This window comes from Stereum hirsutum (assembly GCF_000264905.1).
Source record: "Stereum hirsutum FP-91666 SS1 unplaced genomic scaffold STEHIscaffold_5, whole genome shotgun sequence".
Classification (NCBI taxonomy): domain Eukaryota; kingdom Fungi; phylum Basidiomycota; class Agaricomycetes; order Russulales; family Stereaceae; genus Stereum; species Stereum hirsutum.
The window spans coordinates 1,358,726-1,382,632 of NW_006763135.1; the positions used below are offsets into that span (position 1 = coordinate 1,358,726).

The window sequence follows — 23,907 nt, forward strand, 5'->3', positions numbered from 1 at the left end:
TGCTCGCATTCTAGTCCACAACGTGTACATACATCCATACATCTACTCTACTTCGGCCCTCGCACACCCATCCAGGTACTCCAGCAGTTCCTTCTCATACGACTCCTGCCTTTTGCGCCTGTGGTACAAAATAAAATAAAATAAAACACCTGGTCAGCTTCCACCCTGTCCATCCGAATCTCGCACGCCCCGAATCTTGGAAGCACCCCCTCCGTGTCCACATCTTACCAAGCCTCGCAATCCCCTTGCCGCTTGCTGCTCCACAGTTCAGTCCACGATGCCGCCGTCCGACGAATCAGAGTCGTCTTAGCAATTATCCCGAGGCTTGACTGTGAGATGAGATCGCGATCCTTATCCAGAACGCCATCTCCTTTGCGCCTCCCTCGCTTGCTTGCTTGTCCTCCCCTTCCCTCGTCCTTCCTCCCCATCATTCAAAGCAAACCGCAAACGAACGGCGATAAGCACCACAAACGAAAAAACACATCCACATCCGCCTCCCGCACACCGGATCAACGGATAAACCCCCCGGAGCGCAATACGGCGCTTGCGGTACTTTAATCGGCATATCGGACCCGCCCCGATAGCGTCATCTGAGATCCCGCATGCCACCAAAGGAGAGAAAAAAATCATTGCGAACAGGCCCCACCCGGCGGCATCACTATTTTCGACGACGGCAAACTGATCAGACTCGAGGAAGCCGCAACGCCGCGGGTCTCGAACGGTCTTTCTTTCTATGCAGAACAGGGACTTGAACGAGTAAGAACAAGCACTGCTCCCGTTACGCTCACCAAGGAGGACGTAGACACAGAGTTGGTCTCATGCACACAAAAGGGCGGACGGTTTCCAACAGAACCAACCGAAACAGCGTTGAAGGGTCCGAATCTCCCATTCGTGTGACATGAAAACCACCACCACCACCTTTGCGCACCCCTCGAAAAAATCATGTATCCACACAATACTTAGCTCGAGGTAGTAGATAAAAACGGCGAGGCTGGGGAGGCTAGGCAGAAGGCAGATGGCAAAGCGAGGCGAGGCAAACCAATGTAAAGCCGAATAGGCCACGAGGGCGTACCAGCTGCCGTTCCCCATCCTGCCCTGAACACCCCGGGCCTGAGCTCGCACACGTCCCCAAGCGATGAGAATTCAATGACCACCCTTCTGCCTGCGTCTGCGGATGGATGGTATGTAGATGTGCGATATGAAGGGACCTCTCTTCGACCTCGAGGTCGAGTCATTTCTCCCAGCTATGAATGCATGACGAGCCATACCTCCTGCAGGAAGCCTATCCCATATCCGTCTCGACGGATCACAAGCACACCGAAAATACCCCACAGAGACCACAGACCACCGAAAACCGCCCTTCATACTTCATGCCGAGGCCATGCACTGGTCAGACGACCAGAAGTCCAGTGCGCTCTTTGGAGCGACGGAACAGACATAACTTAGGCTCATAGGCTCACGGAACGTGAACGGAACAGGACTGTGTCCCAGCGCCTCAGGTCAACCCACAACGGTCAACCCACAACGGACTCCGAATCCAGAACCAAGCACCACCAAACCAAGTGACCAAGTGACCACCACCACCACCACCACCACCACCGCATCGAACCACCAAACCAAAACCGAAGTGAAGGAAAGAGCAAACAGAAAAATTCACTCACGCAGCAACCTCCCCCTTACTCCCCGCCAACCCCCTCACCGCTCCCGCCAACCGTCCCGGAACACCCCTCTCCCTCCCCAACTCCTCCATGCCCAGCGTATACACCCGGACGCTAAACACGATCGCGCCAGACTTGGGCAGTCGTCTCAGGGACTGTCGTTCGGTTCGCAGTCTTAGGTTCTCGATCTTTGTTGGGGAGGCGGAAGTTGAGGTCGACGGTGTGGGGGTGTGTGGCGTTTTCGCCCCCTGGGAGGAGGCGGAGGAGGAGGAAGCGGAAAGAGACGATTTGTAAGATGACGGAGGATGCTGGAACGCGTCTTCTGCTCCGACTTGCGTCGTCGCCCATGATAGCTCGGTCTGGTCGATAGAGCCTCTGTACCGCTCAGAATCGATATTCTGGATCGTCCAGTTGTTGCGCACGACGGGGGACGAGGGTGTGAGGCGGCGGAAGAAGCGCGTCATGGAGGGTTGGAGGTTTTCTTTGTCTTTTTGGTGTTTGTTGATGGTTAGTATGCGTGTCACGGTGGGAGAGGGGGACGAGAATTTACAGAGTGGGACTTCGCCTGTGTAATGGATTTCGTCGAGCGGCATCCCGATTTTATCGTCCAGACGCCACGTTCCTACGAAGGACCATCATAGTCAATAATCGGACGCAGGAGTCAAGGATCGTTCAGAGGCGGGACGTACCGGGAACGAGGATAGCCCCAGCCTGCAAATAATACTCCCCATCTTCTCCTTCAATCATGATCGCCATATCGTCCTGCGTCCTGCATCCCCATTTCCATTTCCATTAGTGCCACGAACACACATGTTATACGGCGTGCGCATGGGATATGTGAGAACGCACAATAGTCCAGCGACTTTCATCGGTTCGTCCTCGTCCAGATTATAAGGCACGCCCAGCGGCAAGATCGTGACCTCCTTGATGCGTCCATCGCCATACCACCCGTTCCCTTTCTCTGAACCAGGAGCGTGACGAGTAACAGAGTAGACCTTGGGATAGCGACGGCTCAGGAATTCAGCGAGTTCGTGCGCGAGTTCCTCCGCTACAGTCCGCAAAGCCCGAAAGAATGAGTACACAGCGAGATAATCATACAATCATACAAAAGGGAAGAGGGGAGAGAGGAGAGGAGAGAACGCACCGGCCTCAAAACCGCCCTTCACGACCCCGGGCCTATCAGGCAGAACTTGTACGACTTGCTCCTTGCGCTCGGCGACACGCTGTGTGCGGATGCGGTGGTACGTCGCGAGTTGGTCGTCTGGTTCGATCCATTCGTCGAAGGGCATTTTACGGATGCCCATGGTTATGCTGTGATTAGAATTAGGATTAGAATGGAGGGATGGGTTTGATAGAGAGTGGAGGGCGTGGGGAGGGTGATGTGGCGATGATGATCATGGCGGTAGTGAAGAGGGAGGGGGTGATGGAGTGTGGGAGCACGAACTGATATTCTCCCTCTTTGAAGGGTCGGTATGGACGTGGGGCCATGTCTTCTATATTCGTCTCGACGGGTGTGATGGAAGGATATTCGAACGGGTCCGGCGTCCATTCTATCGAGCACGGCCGACATGAACACACATTGAAACACAATAGAATGAACAGCATGGTTCGTTAGTCCAAATGAACGCAGACAGCGAAGACAGTGAAAGAGACGAACCTCCAAATGGACCCTGTGCGGCCCTGCTCTTCACTTTCGTCTCCTTCTCCGCCACTATCACCGCCTCCCCAGAAGGGGATAATACCCGCACCTGCTTGTTTCGACTAATCCACCATCTTCGCAACAAGAAACCGGAATAGCAAGCCGCGACGACGCCCAGCCCCACAACCTCGAGCGAAACCTCCGGGAGTGTCGAGAGCATAGTTGACTAGCTGGATACAAGACTCTCAAGCAGAGATGAGGAGCAGAGATGATGAGAGTTGCGAATCAAGGAGGACCAATGTTCACAGGACTGGTATAGACCCGAAACTTCGTGGTTCGGGCGTCAAGACGGTCAGGAAAGCGCCCGAGTAGACTACTTGCTGTACCCTGGGTATTTATTCTGGGAACCAACGCAAGCAAGCAAGCAGGAGGTGGGATACATACATAGCTCTCCGGCCCACGATATGTAAACGGAATGGAGGCGGATGCGGGAAGGCATTCTGTGTGTGTGATGTCGACGATAACGGACCGCTGCGTTGGCCATGGCCACCCCCATTGACATGTCAGTGACGGAAAAGAAAACGTGTGCCCCGTGTGTATAGGGTCGGCTTTGGTCACGATAGGGAACGACTTGGAGAGTGACGAGTGTTTAGGTGATATAACTCGACCGACGTCAGGGTACATGCAAGTATATGAGGTGGTGCCGACAAGACAAGAAGTTCGAAGGAGCAGTGAAGTAAAGTTCGGAACCCCTGTCGAGAATGAACCTGGTCTTGAGCAAGGTCAATATGCAGGAGGATTTCAGCAGGACAGACATACCTCGCCGGCCTCAACAGAGGAAGGAAGAAGATAGCTCCAAACTCAAGAAAGTCGTTGCGGACGCTGAACACGTCTTCCGCGCCACCATGACTTCAACGTCAACACGAGCGTCGGAAAAGGCAGGAGCGATCACTCGGCCATTGCCGCGACAGGCAAGCTCGTCCGAACCTCGAGACCAACGCCAACAACAAACCCGCTCGCTCTCTCCATACTTTCTCGTGAGATCCGACATATATTTTATCATGAACCGATAGTAATTTACTTACACTTTTTGCGCTCTATTCGTAGCGTGATGGCATCCAAGGCAGCCACGACAGCAGCGGTCGTAAGTGCCGTTTGTTTGTTGTTGCCGTATCCTCCCGGAGCTGTATCCCTTGACTGAACCTGCCCTCGTTTTACTAGGACTTCACCCGCATCTACTCCTCGCTCGGTCTTGGAAAAGGTTCTCTTTTTTGCCTCACAACCCTCTCCGCGTTTCTTCACCTCACATCACCCAACCTGACCACCTCTTCCTTCCCTTTCCCTGTCCACACGTACCCTCCACATCTATCCAGAGACCGTCGCGGCCCTCCAAGCCTTCCGCAAACGCCACTCCGATGCCCAGCGCATCAACGCGACATACGCCGCCCAACCCACAACGGTCGACATCGCGCACTACAAGTCCGTCTTGAAGAACCAGGAGATCGTCAATGAGGCCGAGAAGATCCTCGCGGACTTCAAGCCCGTCACTTACGATGTCAGCTCGCATGTGAAGGCCATCGAGACGTTCGAGGTCAAGGCGGTGAGTGTTGCTTATCCATTGTCTTTCTACCGTCTACCTCCATTGCGAGACGCGACTGATGGATTGGATGGTTGCGCGTTCCGGTTTTTTTTTCTGGGATATTCGTTGGGTGTGATGTGATGGTGTGAATAGGTTGCTAAAGCCAAGGAGACCGAGGCTCAGATCGACGTCGAGCTCAAGGAGCTTCAGGCTACCCTCGCCAACATCGAGGAGGCCCGTCCTTTCGAGGACCTCACCGTGCGTTTCGTCCCTACACTAGCCTACATCTTCAGCCTCGCGCCTTACTAACGTATGTATACATGTCGTACTCCTCGTACGCTACAGGCCGAAGACGTCGCGCAAGCCCACCCTCGCATTGTCGAGGCCGTCGAGACCATGCTCAAGAAGGGCAAGTGGACCGTGCCCGGTACGTGTTTTCCTTATTTCTGCTCTTGCTCCGTCCTCCACGGCCTCTTCCTGTACTCATGTTGCGTTTTTGTTCACGTGGGCCTACAGGCTACAAGGAGAAGTTCGGCGACCTCTCGATTATGTAGAAGGCGTGATCTTTCATGTTGTTGTCGGTGCTGTTGTCGCTGGATAGAAATAGAAAATATCGCGCTTGACGCGTCTGACCATGATTCTCTTTGCCGTTCACGATTGACGTCGAATTTTCTTGAGTCAGGAGTATAGTGTACAGTAAGTATCTTACCGTGGTCTTCTGCACAAAGACCATGGAAGTAGCAGTTCTTTGAAGTCCGTTGACTCTTCTTTTCTCAATCGACAAGCCAATCCACCCTCCATTCTACATTACCCTCGCTCCTCCCTCTCACCCCCTTATAAGGCTTATACGTCTCCCCCGTAACCTTCAGCTGGTCTACTTTCAAAGCTGAAAATAGGTGAGAGGATAATGCGAATGTTGTAAGAAGGGATCGCGAGGGTCGAGGACTTGACGCTCTGGATGCATTTTGGAGTAGACGAAGATGAGAGTCAGAATGCAGTAGGGGGAGACTGAGTAGAGAGAGGTGCGAACGACGATGTAAAGGTTCCCTGGAGGTTCCAACGACCAGATGAAGGATGGATGATGGGTATTGTCCAGCGCAGGACCTGTACAGGATCTAATGAGTAACAATAAAATAAAGGTAGTCTGGACGGAATGTAAAGCGGCTCACTTGTCTGGTCGGGATGTACGTCCATTCCGCACCTCCACCAACTGTACAGCTCGCACTCGTCGTACCCTCCCCGAGATAAACTTCCAGGACAAAATCATCTATCGTGCGTGTCGTAGCGCGAGACGTGACGGTGATATCGAGCGAGCCTACATCGTCGACGCCCTCGTTCAGTCACATACTCGTCGTGCATGTTCACTCAAAAATATCGACGCACCGCCATTATCATGTACTCTCAGGTTGGGCTTCACGATGAACGGGATCTGAACCTGAGTCTGCGCTTGCGCAGCGGCAGTAATAGGAATCGGCGCAGGTCCGGTAGTCGGGGTCGGTGCAGATGATCCTTTGGAACCGGAACTCTGTGATGCAGCGGACGGCGAATAGTGGTATTCCATGAGGGTAAAATGTCCGTCCGGAGGCACGAACGAAAGCACCTTGGACTGGGCGAAACGGGTGAGGCTGGTGTCCGTCTAGGCTCAGCGCTAGTGCGTACGGTACGAATAGGAACTGCGTACCGTATGCAAGGATGGAAAGCCGGCTCTGAGATGACATTCGGGTTTGTGAAGGTCAGGGAGAGGTCCGGTGTGCCTGGATATGCATATGAATATCAGGAACATGCCTGAGTGGCGTATGTGGCGGGTGTGGTGGATGGGCTCACCTGAGAGGTGACAGTTGGCTTCAACCTTGCCGAGGACAGTGCTGTTGATCACTGATCCAGTCCTGGTGAGCCCGATGAGGACGTAGGCGGAGACGACGCCTGAGACGGGTGCTCACTTGTTCGTGACCGCTTTCAGCACTTCGACGATGTCAAAATAGATCTCGTTACTGTTGTACCGGACGCCTGCCTTTCTCCATGGTATAGGACTAGCAAAAGCGCCCATGTTGTGTCCTCCCTGAGCTCCGGGCGTCGATAGACCGGCAACACCTGCCACGGAAAGGATCTTGTGGAGGAGTGAGGGCGGCAAGACGATGTCTTTGAGTGCGTTGGGCGACGTAGTGAGAGGATGCCCTCCGGAGTCCAACGTCTCTTCGAGGAGCTGGTAAACGACATCGAAGTTGTCCCTGATGGTAGGGCCGCTTATATTTCCAAAATAATCCTGGAGAATCTCGATGAAGGTCTGGAGGAACGCGAAGGCGTATAGCGGATCGACTGAACGAACAAACGGGAACTCAGCAGTCGAACAAGTTTGTGATTGTCAAAAACACAACGCACTGTCACCGCTAACGGGACACAAGAAAGTAAGGCCTCCGTGTTCGAGATGACAACATGCGCTGGGTGCATCGTTCTCAAAGGTGGGGACGAAGAGAACGGGGTCTACGTCCTGTCTGCGCTTTGCCTTGTCTACGGCGTGGATGAAGGCATCGATGTGGAGGAGAGGATATGCGGCCGAGAATGCGCGAAATGCGGTCTGGACGATAGGCCTGCCGGTGTTCTCGAGCACGATGAGGCCGTCGATGGCCATGCGTGTGGTCGAATGCTAAGGAGGGCTCCGGGTGCGCTCGCCGATCACGGTCTTTGTCGGTCCCCTGTCCGGATTTATCAAGTCGCTCAAATTCTTCCCTGCTTATATCCCCCACCCTCCACTTCTCCACTTCCCCATTCCCCACCCATGCCCCCCACAACCGCTCTCATGCACGCTAACCCTGCTAACTTCAAAGCCATCCTCGACGACATCGAGCAGCAGTTCGATCTCGACCAACATGCGCTCGATGTCATCACTAACAAGTTCCTCGAGGACTTCAATACCGGTCTAGGAAAATATGGCGAGCCGATGGCCATGATGTACGTGCGCTGATCTCCGATTCTTTTCTTGATCTGACCTACTGTCTGCATCACAGTCCAACTTTCGTCACCAGCGTACCAGATGGTACAGAGACTGGGTAATACTCCTTCCTAACACTCTTTCACCAAGGTCTCATAAGATGCCTTGATATAATCTACAGTACTTTCCTTGCACTTGATCTTGGAGGAACAAACCTGTACGCCATACTCTTTCTCTCTATCGGCCCTCAGTCTGACTTAACTTGTTCCTCTATAAAGCCGAGTGTGTGAGGTCACCCTCAACGGAGACAAGACCTTCAGCCTTCGCCAGCAAAAGTACAAGGTCTCCGAGGCACTCAAGACAGGAGAAGCCACCGTATTATTTGGTGAGCGTCTACTACCCTCCGACTAGTCGTTCGTTCGCTAACATCGCAATACAGACTACCTCGCCGACTCCGTCGATGCCTTCCTCACCTCCCTCGGCCCGTCCGCAAATTCCGACTCAGAAGCTACACACATCCCTCTCGGACTCACGTTCTCCTTCCCCGTCGAACAAACCGCCCTCGACGAGGGTGTGATTCTCACCTGGACCAAAGGTTTCGCTGCCAAGAACGCCATCGGCAATGACGTCGTCAAACTTCTTCAGGACGCCTTTGACCGGAAACACTTGCATGTCAAGTGCGTGGCGCTCGTCAACGACGTACGCATGCCTTTTCTGCTCACTGCATCCAACGCCCTCTGATAACCGTATCTATCGTTTCCCAATTAGACTGTTGGTGCGCTGTTATCCCGAGCTTACCAGGCCGGTGGATGCATTCTCGGATGCATCTTCGGTACGGGAACGAACGGCGCTTACGTCGAGCAGGTGAAGAACATCACCAAGCTGAAGAACTCCCCCGTCGCTGCCAAGGGCGGCGAAATGATCGTAAACACCGAATGGGGAGCATTCAACAACACCGTCAGTGTCCCTCCCCATCTCACTTCTCAACCTTTGGCTCATACTTACCCGCAAACCTGTAGCGCACCATCCTTCCCTCCACTCCGTTCGACAATAAAGTCGACCGAGAATCTATCAATCCTCGGTTCCAAGCCTTCGAGAAGTTCATCTCAGGGATGTACCTCGGCGAAATCACCCGCAACCTCCTGCTCGCCCTCATCGACTCCGCTCCCCATCCGATCCTCTTCGCCGGCAGAGCCAGTAAGATCATGAACACCCACTACGGCTTCGACACCGAATACATGTCCTTAATAGAGGCGGCCTGGGAGTCCGAGGAAGAACCATCCTCGGATCCAAGCGCATCTGGGCCGAAGCTCGCAGAGAAGAAGTTGTCGAACGGGAACCTGAAGACGATCGATGACGAGTCTTTGCTCGATTTCGAGAAACCGCTGACGGCGGAGACGATCAGGCCGATTACGCTCCATCGGTTGCAGAAGATTAGGGACGTGTTGGTCAAGAATGTGGGGTATGAGCCCGAACAGGTATCGTTGAGGGATGCGGCGATTGTGAGATGGGCCTGTGCGATTGTGGTGCAGAGGGCGGCGAGGTTGAGTGGGTGTGCGGTGGCGACGGTCATTAAGCAGATGGGCTTGGAGCATAGGCTGAAGGAGGAGCTTGAGCAAGGAGGCGGATGGATCTCTGTTGGTGTGGATGGAAGGTACGCAATCTCGATTCTTATTTTATTTTATTTTACGTTCCGTGGGCGCTTACCCACGACCGTTGTATAGTTTGATCCAACATTATCCGCGATTCGAGGAGAGGATGCGACACTCGTTGAGGATGCTTATCGGCGAGGATCTCGAGTCCAAAGTGGAGATCGGATTGGCGAAGGATGGAAGTGGTGTCGGTGGTAAGCGCAGTCCAGTCCTCTTCTCCATCCAACACCAGCGAACTGAATCCTCATTACAATATCACAGCCGCGTTGTGTGCGCTCGTCGCCACCAAGGAAGCCCTCGTCTCGAAGAAGGAGCTCAACTCATGATCTTTATCTCTATTTCGCGCAAGATAGTCGGAGGAAAGTATATTTGTATCCGAATCAAGAAAAGAAGAAGCAGAAGAAGAATTCGCCGCACTACAATGTTACTGTACTGTAATACTACTGTTGAGCCGTCTGTGATCCAACCACTCGTCACGCCACTCAATCATCCCTTACCCCTACCTCCACCTTCGCCACTATCCACTTTCGCCGCCCACTTTGTTTCAATCATCTATATTCGCCGGTGTCCCGTTATTGTTGTCTTCGTCGTTGTCGTCGCCACTGTTGTTTTATTCATAATTTTTGTTTAACTCTACGAGCGTGTGTAGCCCGTGCAGCCTTGCTCCAGCGGTCCCCCCAGCTGCTCTACCCCTCATCTCTACGATAAAGACATAGACTCGTGGTGGACCATAGTACATAGACCGAAAGGAATTCACGAATTAGAACGGATCCAGTATTTATCGAGGAAACACGCAGTAGTAAGTAGACTTCATTATGAAAATAGTGGATCTGTGGTGTACTGTCTGTCATTCGTGGTGTCCTATGTGTGGTACTAGCAGGCCTGGGGTGTTTCTCCCGTTTCAACACCCGTTGTCTGTCAGTCTGTAGAACCAACGACTCCGACTATCTGTCCTCCTGCATCAAAACTCTCGAACCTTGCACCACTGACGAGCCACCCCGCAAACGGCGCACCAGGACCAAGGAGGGCTTTGCGAGCCAACTGGTATGCACCGTCGGCGTCACGTTTGATGGTATGGTAGGTGTCGGAAGGACTGTTGATGATGGAAGAAGGTCAATGGAGATGCGAGATGGGGCAGAGGTACAGAAACGTACGAAGGTCTTGGAACATTTAGGGTTTTCAGTGTCAGAAGATGTAGATTCAGGAGCGATGTCTTGGACGTGAGGGGCCTTGAGGGGACGTCATATGAGCGAGTAGTACGAGTATTAGAAGAGTCAACGTCACGGCATATCGATAAGTCATGGGGCCCACCAGTATTTTGGGTTGGATCTATGTTTTGGTGCTACACCTCTTCGGAGACCATTGATAAGAACTTCGGGCGATTGTGGGTCGCCGTGGACATGGCAAAGAGCTGAAGAACGTTCCACCGTTCAGGTGCGCGCACGACTATGCATGGATGAAGGTGACGGCACGCACCGTCGTTCGAAGAGGTTGAGGCGCCCGGGATACTTGGTCGAGAGTGTATGAAAGGTCGGTCAGTGAAGCAAATCTCAGGACGAGAGATCCGATATTTTGTAGGTAGGCCTGTACAAATGTGAGCACGTCAACGCACTGAAAAGCAATTGAAGAGTGGGGAATAATGTCTACCGTTCAAGTCACCCAACCGGCCATAGAACGCCCTCCTGCAGTCCTCGCGAACAGCGGTTCTCATCTCCTCCGCAACCTCCCCGATGACGATCCCATCAACGTACACAGGCTCAAAGAGCCTGCTCATCAACGCTCCCTGCATCCCCAACACGTTCCATCTCGCGATTTTATCGCTGCAAGTCATGGATAACACAGGAGGTGCATCGGCACGTCCAGGTTTCGTACGAAGGACGCCCAGTCGGGAGTAGTCGTCGCGACCTCTAGAGGGGGCTTCTGAGGGGAGCGTAGGCCAGGAGTTTGCGTCCTTGAGAGAGGCCATGGTTGGATCTTGGAGTGAGGCTAAGAGGCGGGTAGAGGCATCTCCGCCTTCAGAACATACAGTCCGTGCAAGTTGGCAGGGGAAAATGACGGAAAACAGTCAAAAAAGTTCTCTGTTCGTACAGCGACCGAGCCTTACATGGAACAGTTGAGACGTAGAGGACGAGCTTGACACCGTCTCTGAGGCGGTACTTGCCTTTGCCACACGACTCTCTACAAATCCACGGCGACCGAGAACGACTCGTCGGCGTATCCTGAGAAGTATCAGAGGCCTCAGGCTGTTCATCCGCATCACAATCCCGCATAATCTCTTGCGCAAGCCAGCGTATAGCGCTCCTTCTGGCCAAGACCTCAGCATGAGAGTCATGCAGCGCGTCCCCAGAAGCCGGCAGCTTATCCCGGGGCAGACATTTAGACCCTGTCCCCAGCGACATGACTTGTATCCGTGTGGTCTCCGGTGGGCCCGTATGATGGACGAGGACGAAGGAGGCTAGGATGGTAAATTTTGTGGGTTGAGGGCGGAAGGAGAGTGCAGCGTAGGAAGCGAAGGTCGCAAGGACGATTTGATCCACGAGTTCCGGAGGAAGGGCTATAGTCATTGTGAGTTTCCTTGGGGAAAACTCTGTGCTCCACTCTATTCCCTGTCGGAGTGACTTTCTTCAGTACGAATCTCAAAAGAAACTTCAGCGACGTACAAGAGGGGTCTGGAGCGTATTGTGAGGCCTTGCCGCCCGGATTGAGATTAACCAGAGTAACACTGGGTATATTCACTGTTCGACTTTGGTGCCAAAGGCCGCTGCTGAGAGGTTGTGTGGTATCCACTGCTGCAAGTCCAGCTGTCAATGTTTTCGGCGGCGTCTAGAGAGGAGATACGGGCAAAGCATGTGAATGACTGAGTCATGTCCAATCGCTGGAGTTCATTCTCGCCTCAGCGGTTCTAGGGACAACGAATCATCAGCCCTGGGGCCTGCCTTTGACGTTGGATGGGGCGCAACAGGCGCAAGCCCGACTCGAAAGGAGATTGATCTCGTGACTTGGAAGCTTCTCAATTCGACAAGGCCAAACATAGGCAAACAACGCCTGTTGATTGAGAAATGAGCTCGGCGAGATCCGCAATTTGAACCACGTCATGAAAGTTGTGGCCACCCCTTCCGGTTGCTGTGGCGGCATGAACGCCATGTAGTACGTGCCCCTTGCAATTGCTGAAAACACTCTTTGCACAAACGTGTCTGATTATCCAAAGTAGTTTAGATCCATAAGTGTTGTACAAATGTACAATTGAGAAACTCGATGAGTTGTACCGACTCGAAATCGTGCGCGTTCTGGACTGTGTATATAGCAGTCCATAAGTGACTTGATATTTTCCAGTAAGATCAGAGAAATTCTTGGTCTACACATATGACCATAATGACTGTTTCCCGATCTGCAGAGTTCTGCCACGGGTAATCATGCGCAGAGCACCACTGGCCGCGCTGTACTAGGGCACGGCCTGTTATTGCTGTTAGGACGGTAAGTACCATTGGGAGAACAAAAGCCTTCTCATTTTGAAATTGATCTGACGTCGTCTCGTGACCGACGCGAAGCGCATTTTTCCTGTTGCTGCTTGTGTCTGCTCGCCGCGCGCTCGTCTACAGGCATCCACCGCCATCTTTCACTCATACAGAGCTTCCGTCTTGAAGCCAAGTACCGACTTTGAAGGTGTGTTATCTATTCTCTGCGGGCCTGATCGTGGACTCTTCTGTTCCCCTCGCTGTGACTCCTTCCCGAGCTCGCTCTTGTCGAAGTGAGCTCGCTTTGCATGTTGTCGATTGTATATGCGACACAACAGGGCCCCATGCAAGGAGCGTTGATCTGTCATATCCAGTAGCACTAGATTGTGTACTCAACGAGCCTAAACTCATCATCTACCTACACCTTCCAGATGACTCACCAACCCGAGTGCCCTCAATTCACTTTCTGCATGCCTACCTCTCTGTGTCTGCGCCGGCCTGCATCACCGGCAAGGCCTACTCGATCGACAACTTATGTTCCACATCGCGAGCGACATCCTCGCCCCCAGCATCGGACCACACGATACAAACGATCAACGACAAACGCTAAAATCCAGGATCGAGCGTACCTGCATGGCGAGGATCGAGAAATCTACCAATCAGTTCCACGAGGACCGCTTTTCTGGACGACTCACAAGAGGAGGATCATCATCGATATGGCAGGGAGCGGTTGGGGCGTGTTCATCGAGCGACGGCCATTCGTCAAGAGAAGACTGACGTACAGAGAGGATTTGATGGATGGATATGTGCGTACATGACACCATTCTAATTCTACCCGTAGATAACCAGAAATTGTCTGCCCTCAGTTTTCAACTACCATCGGGCTCTGGTCACCCCGCCACGACGAGGTATTCATCAGTCAACCGATCTTTCACCTCCGTTGGCTGACTCACCTACAGACTGTATCACACGACGTCGACATGACCGACGGATCATCTCAGGTAGCGGCCCCGCTCAATGTTGAGTCGACAGTCTCGTACAGTGGCCCTCAGCCGTGGGTAATGGCACACCAGCCTACGTTCCGATACCAGTCCCCCGTTCCTTCTACGATCAACGTCCAATCTTCTCACCACGATGTCCCTATGCTCGACATGGCCGAACAGTCTGATTCTTCCTTGCACCATTCGCTCGGGAATAACGACATACTCCCATATAATATTTTGTCTGCATCCCCCGAGCTGCACATATTTGCAGACATAGGCGACGACCAAGTCTTCTCCTCGCAAGCCTTGTCTGCCTCGCCCCTCCCTGAATCAAACGCATTGCCTCTGCAGGCCATCTGTGCATTGCGTATTTACCCCACTGAACCAGCGGCGTCGAAGCATGCTTTAGACCAGGCCTCAGATAGCTTGGCAGGTATTTCTGCGACGTCCGACGTCGCTATCTTGTCCGTTGCACCCGAACAAGAAGACCGTGCGTTCGAAATAGACCAGGTAGTCGCCATAGGACCCTCTGCTACTGGCACAGGTGCACCAACACCGAATCATCTTGCAGAGCAGGCTTTGTATAGCTTCTGGGATTCTCTTTCTCGACCCGCTCCATCTATTCCGTACGCCAGCACAGGAGAAATCGATCGCTCCCCCAGTGTAGACGAGGTCAACCTTGAACCAATAGGTAGCGAGGTGATAGATCTTCGACCCATGTCCGATATCGCTGTCCCGCCATCCACATTGGAACAAGAAGATGGTGGGCTTGAGCTTAACCAGGGAGCTGTCTCTCCCACCTCTGCGGTCCCAGATCTCGCCAGATTATCTGACGCTGACGACCAAGCACCCGACATGTGTCCGCCTCGACCAGCCGAGTCGGGGGAGGAGGAGGACGGGTTTCCCACTGCAGCTGCCGACCCCAGTCATGCTAGCGGCGAGGTCTCGTCTGTCGCCCAGGATAGTACCGACCCGGCGTGTATTGAACAAGAAAGCGAGGAACAGCCAAACGAGAATCAAGTCGAAAATGTCCTCGTAGATGATGAAGATGACCTCGACGGTCAGTCAACACTTCCCTTTGACCAGTGTACGCCGATCACTTACCAGGGAACTTGTTACTTTGCAGATTACGAGGATCCAGAAGCAGCCGCGACGGACGAACGAGTTCATGAAGATACTTCAGAGCCCGATGACGATGAGACCCTGCCCCCCGCTCCCCTGAACATCTTACACGGATTGTCCAGTCACAAACGACAGGAACTCCGTCAGGAGGCCCACGATTTCCTCCTCGACATCGTTGCCGACCTTGACCCATCGACCACATCTGACGAAGATGATGACCTGCTAGGTATCAGCTTCGACGTACTCGCGGTATGATAGCCTGGCAAGTTACTCCCGATCTGGCCTGCGCAAGTCTGGCGCTAGATGTCGCGTACCATGGATAATCGAATCCCCATAACGGACTCGCTGCTCGCAGATGACTTACGACACTCCCGATCTTATATTCACCTTGTGCTTTCCCCATATTTTCCCTATGCTTTCCTAGGACAGTCGCGTCCTATTTCTCTTCGCATTGATGTCTTTCTGCTCTGTAGCTCGTTGTCTTTGCTACCTCCACATTGTTATCGTCATTGCTTTTCTGCTGTAAATTTCTTCTCGAAGTTGGTCGTATCTGAACAGCAAATTTGTTGACATCCTCTTCTCTCTGAATAAGGAATTGTGAACATAGCGTAATCCTTGCGACGACCCAAAGATATTCGAGTTTGCGAGAGCGAGGGTCCAGAGTGGAATGGAATGCGGTGATAGGAACTATAACGACGAGCCGTCGAGGTGTTGAAAACACAGATCTAGTGTACACATATAGCTACAGAGATGTTGAACCCTGGGAGAAGTTCCATTGGAGTGTGCAGAGAATGAGAGGAATAGGTATGATGGAGGTTGAACCCAACGAGTGATAGCAAGCCCAGGATTTGTCAAGAAACTGTGATGCAGCCGTAAAAGAAGAAGAGGAAACAGAATGAGAGATAGAGGGGCGTAGATGTTGAACTTATCGTGTGAGATGTTACGTTCAACATGGCGCTGAGATTCTTTACACTCAATGGCTATAATCGTATCTTCAAAAAAGACGGTTGAGTAAGTGTCTCATCGGAAGATAGCAAAAGCATACTTCTTGTAGAAGGTCTCTGAATCGGACGGGAGAGCCTGCAAAACGACGTTAACGATTAGATATGAAGATGGATTGACACCCACGAGGTACGCACCTGATCACGTCTTGCGCCTCTAACCTTTCGTCCAGACTTCTCGAGCTCTGCTCTCTCCTTACGATCTTCCCTCAACCACTGGAGGGCGACCAGATACAATGACTGACTGTCATGGATTGCAGACGTGCCCCCGACAGGAACAAGAGGCCAAGGAGTCGGGTTCGTGACGAATGATCCAAAGCGCATGTGAGCGACGTGAGTTGGGAAGGAGGATAGTCCATCGAAGATGTGGGTCGCATCTGGAAAGCAAAAGTTAGTAGATATTGCCGTAGCCGTAATGTTGAGCACCTACAAAGGATCGTCGAACCCCGCGCCTCACTATCTTCTCTAAGAAATGTGAGAAGATCATCCCTGACTTGCACATCCAGGTCGACAGTGACCTAGAATAAGAATGTGTTAAGGGCCTGATTGTCGAGACAAGACAAAGGAATCACTTCGTCGAGCAGGAGCACATCCCACGGCGACATAAGGCCCATACACAATTGTACTCTCCTTCTCTCACCTGAATTGTACAAGAGTAGACCATACAGTTACTCACGGTGTTCTTGGAAACTACCAGCGCGATCGAAGGAGAACGCACCATCGGATATCTGGTGCATGCGCCAATCCAAATCCACATCGAGGATGTCGAGCAGATGATCCCTTCGTTCCTTATGTCTGTATCCACCGACACTATCCAGGAAATCTGAGACCAAGATATCGCCGCGAACAACAGGATTCATTGCCCTTCGCGCCAAATCCACCATATGAGAATCAGATATACCCAACAAGAACATGGAGCGTACCACTCTGTTCCAAGATGGGTAACACCTGGTGGGGTGTTCCTAAACACATCCCGCTCTTTAATGAACACCTTGGCCCCGTTGGCCGTCACAAGCTTCTTCCCAGCTAGGATCTGTAGAAGTGTAGATTTACCAGCTGTAGACCCGGATAGCATGAGCCCATCGACGTGAGCTACTCAGCGAACGGCAACTCACCGCCATTGGCACCAACGAGGATAGTCCTTGAGCCTGGCGGGAGGTGTATGGAAATGTCCTTGAGTGATGGTACAGTGGAGTTGTTATGATGATAAGTCAGGCCATCCACAAAGACGAGTGAATCATCTTCAAGTGTCATTTCGCCGAAAGTAGTTGACAGTAAACGAGGACGGAGGAAAGAGCGGACGGTAGACAGTAAGGAAGCAAGAGGCGCGGACGTTATACTCCCGACGCTGACTCGAACATCGATATTGCTCGCTTCCACAGGATCGCGTCATCATCCTCGAAGAACAGGTACGTTTGAATACGCCTTGATTATACACGAAGTATGGAATTTAATTACGTGATGTACAACTGTAAAATACAAGTGGGTGCGTGCGTATGTTGATATATGTGGAATGTCATCGAATTGAGTCGGAGCAAGAAATGTCAGGCGTCTGCTCAAGCAGAAGTGTCCCCAATCTTCTCATTCTGTAATCCTTGGAGCACACGCTTCATCTCATCTATATCCGCCTGGAATGCAGCACTACTAGCACCAGCCGGTCCGCGAGCACTGGCTGCGCCGTCTGCTAGAGTAAGCTTCCCGTCGTCCTGGGCCAACCACTTGTCCAACTGTGCCGTAATTGAGCGGGCTTTAAGACGGAAGTGGGTTCGGATGACGTCCCCGAAAGGCTCTGGAGGATTTCTGATGTTGCCCAACATCTATAATGGAGGGATGCCATGAGTGACGAGCTCTCAGCGTAAGAGCATGTGTACTGACCGCTGTACGGACCACCATCCTTCGCACATTTGCGGAATCTATAAATTGAGATGAGTTAACTAAGAATTAGATATAGCGTGCGGCAAACAGTAGAACGCACAAGCGATGGAAGGAGGTGTCCCAGCAGCGTTTGCCCAGCCCGGCTCGTTAAGATATGGTTCGTCGCACAAAATCATGGATTGGATGGATATGAGAACCTGACGAAGAAAGACGGTCAACGACAAAAAGAATGGGGATGAATTTAGACTTTACCTGCAGCAAAGTTGATTTTCCTGCAACCCATCCAGGACCTTGCCAGGTACCAAGCAGTGACAAGCATACTTTGCCATCCTGAAGAAGATGCGTGGGATAAAATTTTGTTGACTAGAATGCTTCAATTGTCAAACCACTTACCGCGTAAAGATTAGGATTGAACCGATACTTTCCCCCGTTCGTCTGCGAGGTGGAAATATGAACAGTGACATCGAGGATTGTTAGACATGAAAACTTACGGTCATATATTTGACAGAAGGCGGTGACTGGTTATAGCTGTTACCAAGGAAGATATCAAAAAGGTAGCTGTATCGAAGCAGACATGTTAGCCCTGCACCAGGCGAGGCCAAGGAAGCTACACTGACCAGCCGTTCTGATATCTGTATAGAAAGGCGATATAAACGTTGTTCGAACAAGACTTTCGCGAGGCGGACAGTACTTACGGTGTACCCTCTGGGCCTATGATCAATGCCTTGATGATATCGACCCGACTTTCGTCAACTCGAAGGAAAATCGATGAGTCCCACGCAACGGGCAAGTTTGTAGTGAGTACAGCGAGCTGAAACGCGGGCCAAGTCAGCTACGCTTCGCAAGATAAGCCTGTAGTGCTAGTTCGCACCTCCTTTGCAATCGCAAGTGAACGTTTGGGGATATCTGCAGACGCGAGCATCCTGGCTTCGTTGTTGAAATAAAACTTGTAATTTGGTGGCTCATCCGACGAGCGTCGGACATCGGATTCGGGTGCAGGTATTGAGAGGTCGCAATACTCGAATCGCACACGATTGGCCCATTCGACGTACGCCTTCTGTGTTGCCTCATCGGTTGCGTCCGCCTCAACATACACTTCTTCGCTTTTGTCCTCCGAGGCTCTGTGGATCCTTGGTAACGAGTCATGTAGGCGTTTCACGAAGCTGTCACCCTTGACTTCGCGCAGAGCACGGTCAATGGCGTTGGCAGTGGCTAGAATACGATTGCAGAAACTGAAGAGTTTCTCATTCTCTTCTGAAAGGGCAACGGCGGGGATCTCCTTGGTCTTGCCCTTCGTGTCGTTGGTCACCCGCTTCTGCTCTTCCGTCATTTCCGCAGGCTCAAGCTCAGCCTGCTTCGCGCCCTCCAAACCTTTGATAGCTGCTTGCGCTTGAATAACGATGGCTTCCAAGAGTTCTCGAGGGCCGGCACTGCCTTCATAGACAACTGCCTTTTCGCGGGGAGGTGGAGTACCATTGGCAGCCTTCTTCGGAGTGGTCTTTACAGATTGGACGACCATGATGGGCATGGCCATCATGCTCGCGAGAGCTTCGTGATTTGAAATTGTCTGCGAGAGTAGGATTGAGTATAGACACAAGAGCATAAAGGATTTGACTGACCTCTAGCCACTCGAACAATTCGAAATACACAGCAGATCGCTCGGACATATCAGTGAGAGAGTCGTTTCGAAGGAGAGAGCTGCAGATATTGTTGAAGCGTCGACGAAGATGAGCTAGTGCTGTGGGATGGACGAGATAATCACTGGCCTGTCCGCCACCATCTCGGTGGAGGTTAGGCAGATAGACTCGAATACGGGACATGAGGGCTCCGAGACTCTCATCCTTGGCTTTCTGCTGAGCCAAAGCTTCCGCCTGTCCAGTTGTCTGAAAGAGCCAGATCAGAAAATGGCCTACAGTGCGTATGAGAGCCTTACATCTTCTTTCATATCGCCAGCATAACCGATGCCACCCTTCGATTTCTTCACGACGCCAACGGGGAGTGGGTACGCATCGTCCTCGTCATCAAAATCCAAATTCGGAGGCAGGGAGACAGTCGGCGTAACCTTTCGTTTCTTGCTTTTTCGAGAGGCTTCATCTGACAACGTCGACACCTCGTTAAGTTGGTCATGATAGAGCTGTTCGAGCATTGCAAGGCCGATTCCGAGGGTGACTCCTTGGATATTCGAACAATGCAGTAAGTCGATATCCTCATCCGAGGGCGCTGATCGTCGGACTTTCTTATGATTGAACGGCTCGCCACAGGCTAGACAGAAGTCCTTCGAGCAGGTTCGACATTTAGCTCGGATGACGTCGCGTACATGTTCAATATATTCTGCGAAGGTAGGCTGAGACATGGTCTGTGAGTGTGATAAACAGAACGAACATAAACGCGGCACTCACATAAAGTGCGAAAAAGTCTGCCTTCTTGCGTGCGACACTCGTCCCACAACCGTGGGGACAAAGACAAGGCTCGTAGGATAGTTGATTGTAGAGACCGAACAAGTAGTTCTGCTCGCCACCTTCAGGACAACCTTTCATCCATTGACCTTGCGGCATGAGCTTGAGATTGGAGCTCGTCCCGGGGATATGATAAATCTCGAGTGGCTCTTCTACTTCAATGACTTCTTCTCGTCTGTCCTTCGAAAAGAATATACCTGTCCGGCGTTTAGATACAACAGCGAAAGCAGCCTAACAGGATGCACACCTGCATAGGGATCGCTGACCGCCCTAGAAGACTCGTTCGTGACTTTCACACCCTCATCCGAGTCGTAGTCCACATAGTCATCTGACCTCACAACAGCCTGGATTGAGCACCTGGTACAAGACTATCATGATAGAAACTGACCTTCATCCCCGTCGTCGTCGTCTTCATCATCGTCCTCCGCCATGTCGCCGGAGTCAGCAGGACCGTCTTCGTCTTCGTCGGGTGTCTGAAGGGTACGATGAACAGGATTCTCAGGGCAGCAATCCATTACTACACGCACCGCCAGACCGGACAACTTCACATCGCGCCCACTGGTCGAAGCACCGACAACAGACATCTGCGCGTCTCCATCCTCGTCTACGACATCATCGAAAGCGCCCTCAAAGATACGTTCAGCGGCCTGCATGACATCTTTGTATCGTTTGAGGGCAGCTCGCGCTTGGGCAGCGGTAGCCCCCTAATACTGTGTCAACAATAGTAAATGAATTGCGAGAGCACCGTAGACATACCATTTCTACGAGTTGATTCACCTCGCTCTCCATAATGATGTAGCTGAGATAAACAGAGCGTTTCGGGTGCGCGTTCAGAGAGGAGCAGCAGGTCAAATGGGAGTGTCAAAGAGCTATTGCGCGCGAAGGGCTTAAATGTGGTCGAAAGGAGCCTCGAGCTCATCGAAGAAACCAAGACGCTAGAAGCGGAGCCCGAAAGTGCCACTCAGTCTGAAAAAGTGGCGCATGACACCGTGGCTCTTTTGTGTGGCACCATTCGAACCTTCAAGGAGAGGCCGCCTCTGTATACGCAGCTGGGCATTTAATGCGTACTTAACAGCGTCTATGCATACCCTTCTAAACAACAGCTTGGAGCAATCCCGCAAGTAATCCATGATGAATCGTAATTACTACACGCGACCTGCAAGCTTTGGGGCGTTGTCTCACAGCGCGTAGTTCGGGACCACGGAGAGAAAATAGATCATTATACACATATAGACATAAATCACAGTACAGGTCCATTTCGTCAATAGGCGCTGTATCCTTCCACTCGATACAAATCTCACTTCCGCGTTGAAATCGGCTGCCCCAACCTGAGCCGAGCAGCCTTGCCCTTGAACATAAGCCAGACGACGGGGACGAAAAGAACCAGTCCAATCAATGCAAGCATTACGCTGAACAGGTGATACCCTAGGTTCTCCCCTCCTGTGCTGTAAAAAGGGAGGGATCAGCGATTAATGTGGGCCTGTATACGGTACACCAAAGCTACTCACATGGCCCAGAACCCAACTGATCCATGGCTGCGTCAGTATGGAGGAACGGTACCATTGCTTCTAGGCCACTCACCGGTCATACCCAACGTCTGACGTATGAAGTTGAATATCTGGGATATCTCTGAAGTCTGTGGTTTGTAGCCTGCCAAAATCGCAGTTAGGTACGTCCACCGGAGTGCAGCAAAGCATGGCTCACAATCTGTAGCGTAGCTGTAGACGACAGTCGTGACAATTCTGGAGAAGGTTGCAAGATCAGACATGACAGGCCGGGTATGCGCAGATCCAACTCACTGTAAGGCGAAGGACATGATACTGAAACCCATGGTGGGTCCGATCCATGGGGTATGGTAGTTTATCGTGAAGCCCCATATTAAAAGGCCGATCTAGTCAGTTCAAAGGGATCGATCAGTAGCGCTACGGCGGCTTCAAATGAGTGGAGGGCTTACTGGTTGGAGGGCAGCGCCTGCCCAAATCCCGTGTAACTTAACCTCTGGGACAATTTCAGCGTCGGGATGCCGTTTCCGGTGAATATACATGGTGCGATCCACGACGGTGCCGCCCAGCATCTCGCCCAGCGTCGTTCCGATCAAAGTGCCAACACCCAGTGCGAGTCCGACCTGGGAGGCAGTGAAATTGTATAACTCCGTAAAGATGGAGGCAGAGGTGACGGCCGGCAAGATTGAACTTATGGTGAACAAGAAGGCGTAGTACACGGCCAAGACGCTGACCGAAGGATATAGCAACCTACACCATAAAGGTAGGATGTTCAGTATACAAACACACCATGAAGTGTTATACTGGCCGCTCACATCTCGAATGGCCTCAAGAAATCCACTACCCTCAAATGGTGACCCTTCTGATGATAGCCCCACAACCTCATGCGCTTCAGGATAGGTCTTTTAGTCTCTACTGTAGTTGACCCGCGATGATAGAGGGTCTCCGGCAAGCAAAAGAGCATGATCGCGAACAGCGTGATATCACAAATGCCGGGAAGGTAGTAGCACCATCTGTAACTGACATACTGCCCGAGAAACTAGACAAAAAAACCCTGAGTCATGGAACAGAGGACAGGCAATGAAACACACGCACACCGCCAGGGATATAAGCGATGTTTGCTGAGTTTGTTAGACAGACGGTGAAAAGACCCATGGCTCGCCCCCTGAGGATAAATTGCATTCGACTTGAGCAGTCTCGTCATGAACCTGACAGATACGCACCTTTCATGAAGGAAGAAACAGTCCGATACCAGAGCCGCTCCAAGCGTGAAGAATGAACTGACGGCGAGGCCGTTGAACACCTGCAAGAATGTGAGTGGTAGAGCTACGTTACACCATGTAAATGAACGTACCCGGGAGACAATGAGTGTGCCCCAAGTCTCAGCTTTTCCAGAGCCTAGGCTAGAAGCTGCAGCGACCAAGGCAGTGAAAAGCATGACTGGTCGACGCCCATAGGCTGTACCAAAGATTTCTAGGTCAACTCTCTACGTCGTTATATGAAGAGACCAGAGCGCTAACTGTTTGCTAGGGGTACCCATAGAAATGCTCCCGATCCCGCGAAGGCGATGGCAATGGTAGTCTGATAACTGTAGAGAAACCCAAAGCATGATAAGTTATAGTAGGGGGCGGAAATAGAATATTCGCACCTCGCCGTCACCGTTGACACGTCGAAATGCTCGCCGAGAGGAACAAGGGCTAAAGTAGACTCAGGTCAGCTTTCCCATGTTTGAACGAGAATCGACCGAGAAATTACCTGGGTTAATTACTGCGGTATTAAACGGTCCCAGCAGTGCCATGACGGACGCTTGAATCAGGATGACGACCTTCAACCATTGAGGAAAGTTGAGAGGGTCGGAGGGATCGGAGGATGGCTGAGGCACTAAGGGCAACCCATTCTTGTCGAGCTTCTGTTCAATGCTCTCTTCACGGCCACTGCCACTCGCGTTATCGCCTATTGTCCACGAGTGTCAATCGTGCAGTCGACGAGGAACAAGAACGTTCTACGTACAATAGTCAGCCTCACCCTTGGGCTCTGGTAAAGACATCTTTCTGTG

The 23,907-nt window shown here is 52.0% G+C and overlaps 9 protein-coding genes across 9 annotated transcripts; 3 read left to right on the forward strand and 6 right to left on the reverse strand.

Moving 5' to 3' along the window:
- Positions 1–27: 27 nt before the first annotated feature.
- On the reverse strand, positions 28–3,616 carry STEHIDRAFT_146234 (uncharacterized protein). Its single transcript, XM_007302760.1, has 8 exons — positions 3,316–3,616; positions 3,103–3,208; positions 2,803–2,969; positions 2,508–2,706; positions 2,348–2,427; positions 2,209–2,280; positions 1,662–2,145; positions 28–118 (listed from the first exon to the last, which is right to left on the reverse strand). The coding sequence occupies exons 1-8, from the start codon at positions 3,515–3,517 to the stop codon at positions 43–45; spliced, it is 1,386 nt and encodes a 461-aa protein (XP_007302822.1). The 5' UTR covers positions 3,518–3,616; the 3' UTR covers positions 28–42.
- Positions 3,617–4,284: 668 nt separating this feature from the next.
- Positions 4,285–5,547, forward strand: STEHIDRAFT_120351 (mitochondrial ATP synthase). Its single transcript, XM_007302761.1, has 7 exons — positions 4,285–4,334; positions 4,405–4,441; positions 4,519–4,558; positions 4,671–4,897; positions 5,030–5,134; positions 5,222–5,303; positions 5,393–5,547. Exons 2-7 carry the CDS (start codon positions 4,409–4,411, stop codon positions 5,428–5,430), a joined length of 525 nt encoding a protein of 174 aa, XP_007302823.1. The 5' UTR covers positions 4,285–4,334; positions 4,405–4,408; the 3' UTR covers positions 5,431–5,547.
- Positions 5,523–7,505, reverse strand: STEHIDRAFT_95135 (clathrin adaptor mu subunit; the record flags this gene model as incomplete). The annotated part of the gene is made up of 8 exons (XM_007302762.1): positions 5,523–5,830; positions 5,907–5,980; positions 6,046–6,191; positions 6,260–6,501; positions 6,558–6,630; positions 6,701–6,762; positions 6,817–7,192; positions 7,256–7,505. The coding sequence occupies 8 exons, from the start codon at positions 7,503–7,505 to the stop codon at positions 5,650–5,652; spliced, it is 1,404 nt and encodes a 467-aa protein (XP_007302824.1). The 3' UTR covers positions 5,523–5,649.
- A 128-nt stretch (positions 7,506–7,633) lies between these two features.
- On the forward strand, positions 7,634–10,411 carry STEHIDRAFT_146237 (uncharacterized protein). Its single transcript, XM_007302763.1, has 9 exons — positions 7,634–7,825; positions 7,882–7,923; positions 7,987–8,022; positions 8,084–8,190; positions 8,245–8,504; positions 8,574–8,762; positions 8,825–9,459; positions 9,530–9,651; positions 9,719–10,411. Exons 1-9 carry the CDS (start codon positions 7,653–7,655, stop codon positions 9,781–9,783), a joined length of 1,629 nt encoding a protein of 542 aa, XP_007302825.1. The 5' UTR covers positions 7,634–7,652; the 3' UTR covers positions 9,784–10,411.
- STEHIDRAFT_167501 (adenosine deaminase/editase) lies at positions 10,376–12,277 on the reverse strand (the record flags this gene model as incomplete). Its single annotated transcript, XM_007302764.1, has 7 exons — positions 12,118–12,277; positions 11,562–12,063; positions 11,105–11,470; positions 10,934–11,041; positions 10,769–10,868; positions 10,612–10,686; positions 10,376–10,550 (listed from the first exon to the last, which is right to left on the reverse strand). Exons 2-7 carry the CDS (start codon positions 12,019–12,021, stop codon positions 10,376–10,378), a joined length of 1,284 nt encoding a protein of 427 aa, XP_007302826.1. The 5' UTR covers positions 12,022–12,063; positions 12,118–12,277.
- A 1,351-nt stretch (positions 12,278–13,628) lies between these two features.
- STEHIDRAFT_155515 (uncharacterized protein) lies at positions 13,629–15,272 on the forward strand (the record flags this gene model as incomplete). The annotated part of the gene is made up of 4 exons (XM_007302765.1): positions 13,629–13,718; positions 13,779–13,820; positions 13,872–14,955; positions 15,022–15,272. 4 exons carry the CDS (start codon positions 13,629–13,631, stop codon positions 15,270–15,272), a joined length of 1,467 nt encoding a protein of 488 aa, XP_007302827.1.
- Positions 15,273–15,691: 419 nt separating this feature from the next.
- STEHIDRAFT_120358 (P-loop containing nucleoside triphosphate hydrolase protein) lies at positions 15,692–17,313 on the reverse strand. The gene is made up of 8 exons (XM_007302766.1): positions 17,134–17,313; positions 16,942–17,074; positions 16,737–16,882; positions 16,591–16,658; positions 16,449–16,536; positions 16,157–16,395; positions 16,063–16,097; positions 15,692–16,009 (listed from the first exon to the last, which is right to left on the reverse strand). Exons 1-8 carry the CDS (start codon positions 17,270–17,272, stop codon positions 15,991–15,993), a joined length of 867 nt encoding a protein of 288 aa, XP_007302828.1. The 5' UTR covers positions 17,273–17,313; the 3' UTR covers positions 15,692–15,990.
- Positions 17,314–17,574: 261 nt separating this feature from the next.
- STEHIDRAFT_130123 (uncharacterized protein) lies at positions 17,575–21,138 on the reverse strand (the record flags this gene model as incomplete). The annotated part of the gene is made up of 15 exons (XM_007302767.1): positions 17,575–17,835; positions 17,894–17,931; positions 17,994–18,090; positions 18,146–18,223; positions 18,287–18,328; positions 18,385–18,451; positions 18,589–18,704; positions 18,765–19,460; positions 19,513–19,776; positions 19,827–20,237; positions 20,293–20,546; positions 20,597–20,677; positions 20,738–20,822; positions 20,877–21,053; positions 21,106–21,138. 15 exons carry the CDS (start codon positions 21,136–21,138, stop codon positions 17,575–17,577), a joined length of 2,700 nt encoding a protein of 899 aa, XP_007302829.1.
- A 456-nt stretch (positions 21,139–21,594) lies between these two features.
- STEHIDRAFT_167504 (MFS general substrate transporter) lies at positions 21,595–23,898 on the reverse strand (the record flags this gene model as incomplete). The annotated part of the gene is made up of 14 exons (XM_007302768.1): positions 21,595–21,794; positions 21,858–21,873; positions 21,931–21,999; positions 22,054–22,091; positions 22,149–22,240; positions 22,304–22,601; positions 22,667–22,890; positions 22,947–23,016; positions 23,075–23,154; positions 23,206–23,309; positions 23,372–23,439; positions 23,500–23,548; positions 23,607–23,804; positions 23,862–23,898. 14 exons carry the CDS (start codon positions 23,896–23,898, stop codon positions 21,647–21,649), a joined length of 1,491 nt encoding a protein of 496 aa, XP_007302830.1. The 3' UTR covers positions 21,595–21,646.
- Between the last annotated feature and the right edge of the window lie 9 nt (positions 23,899–23,907).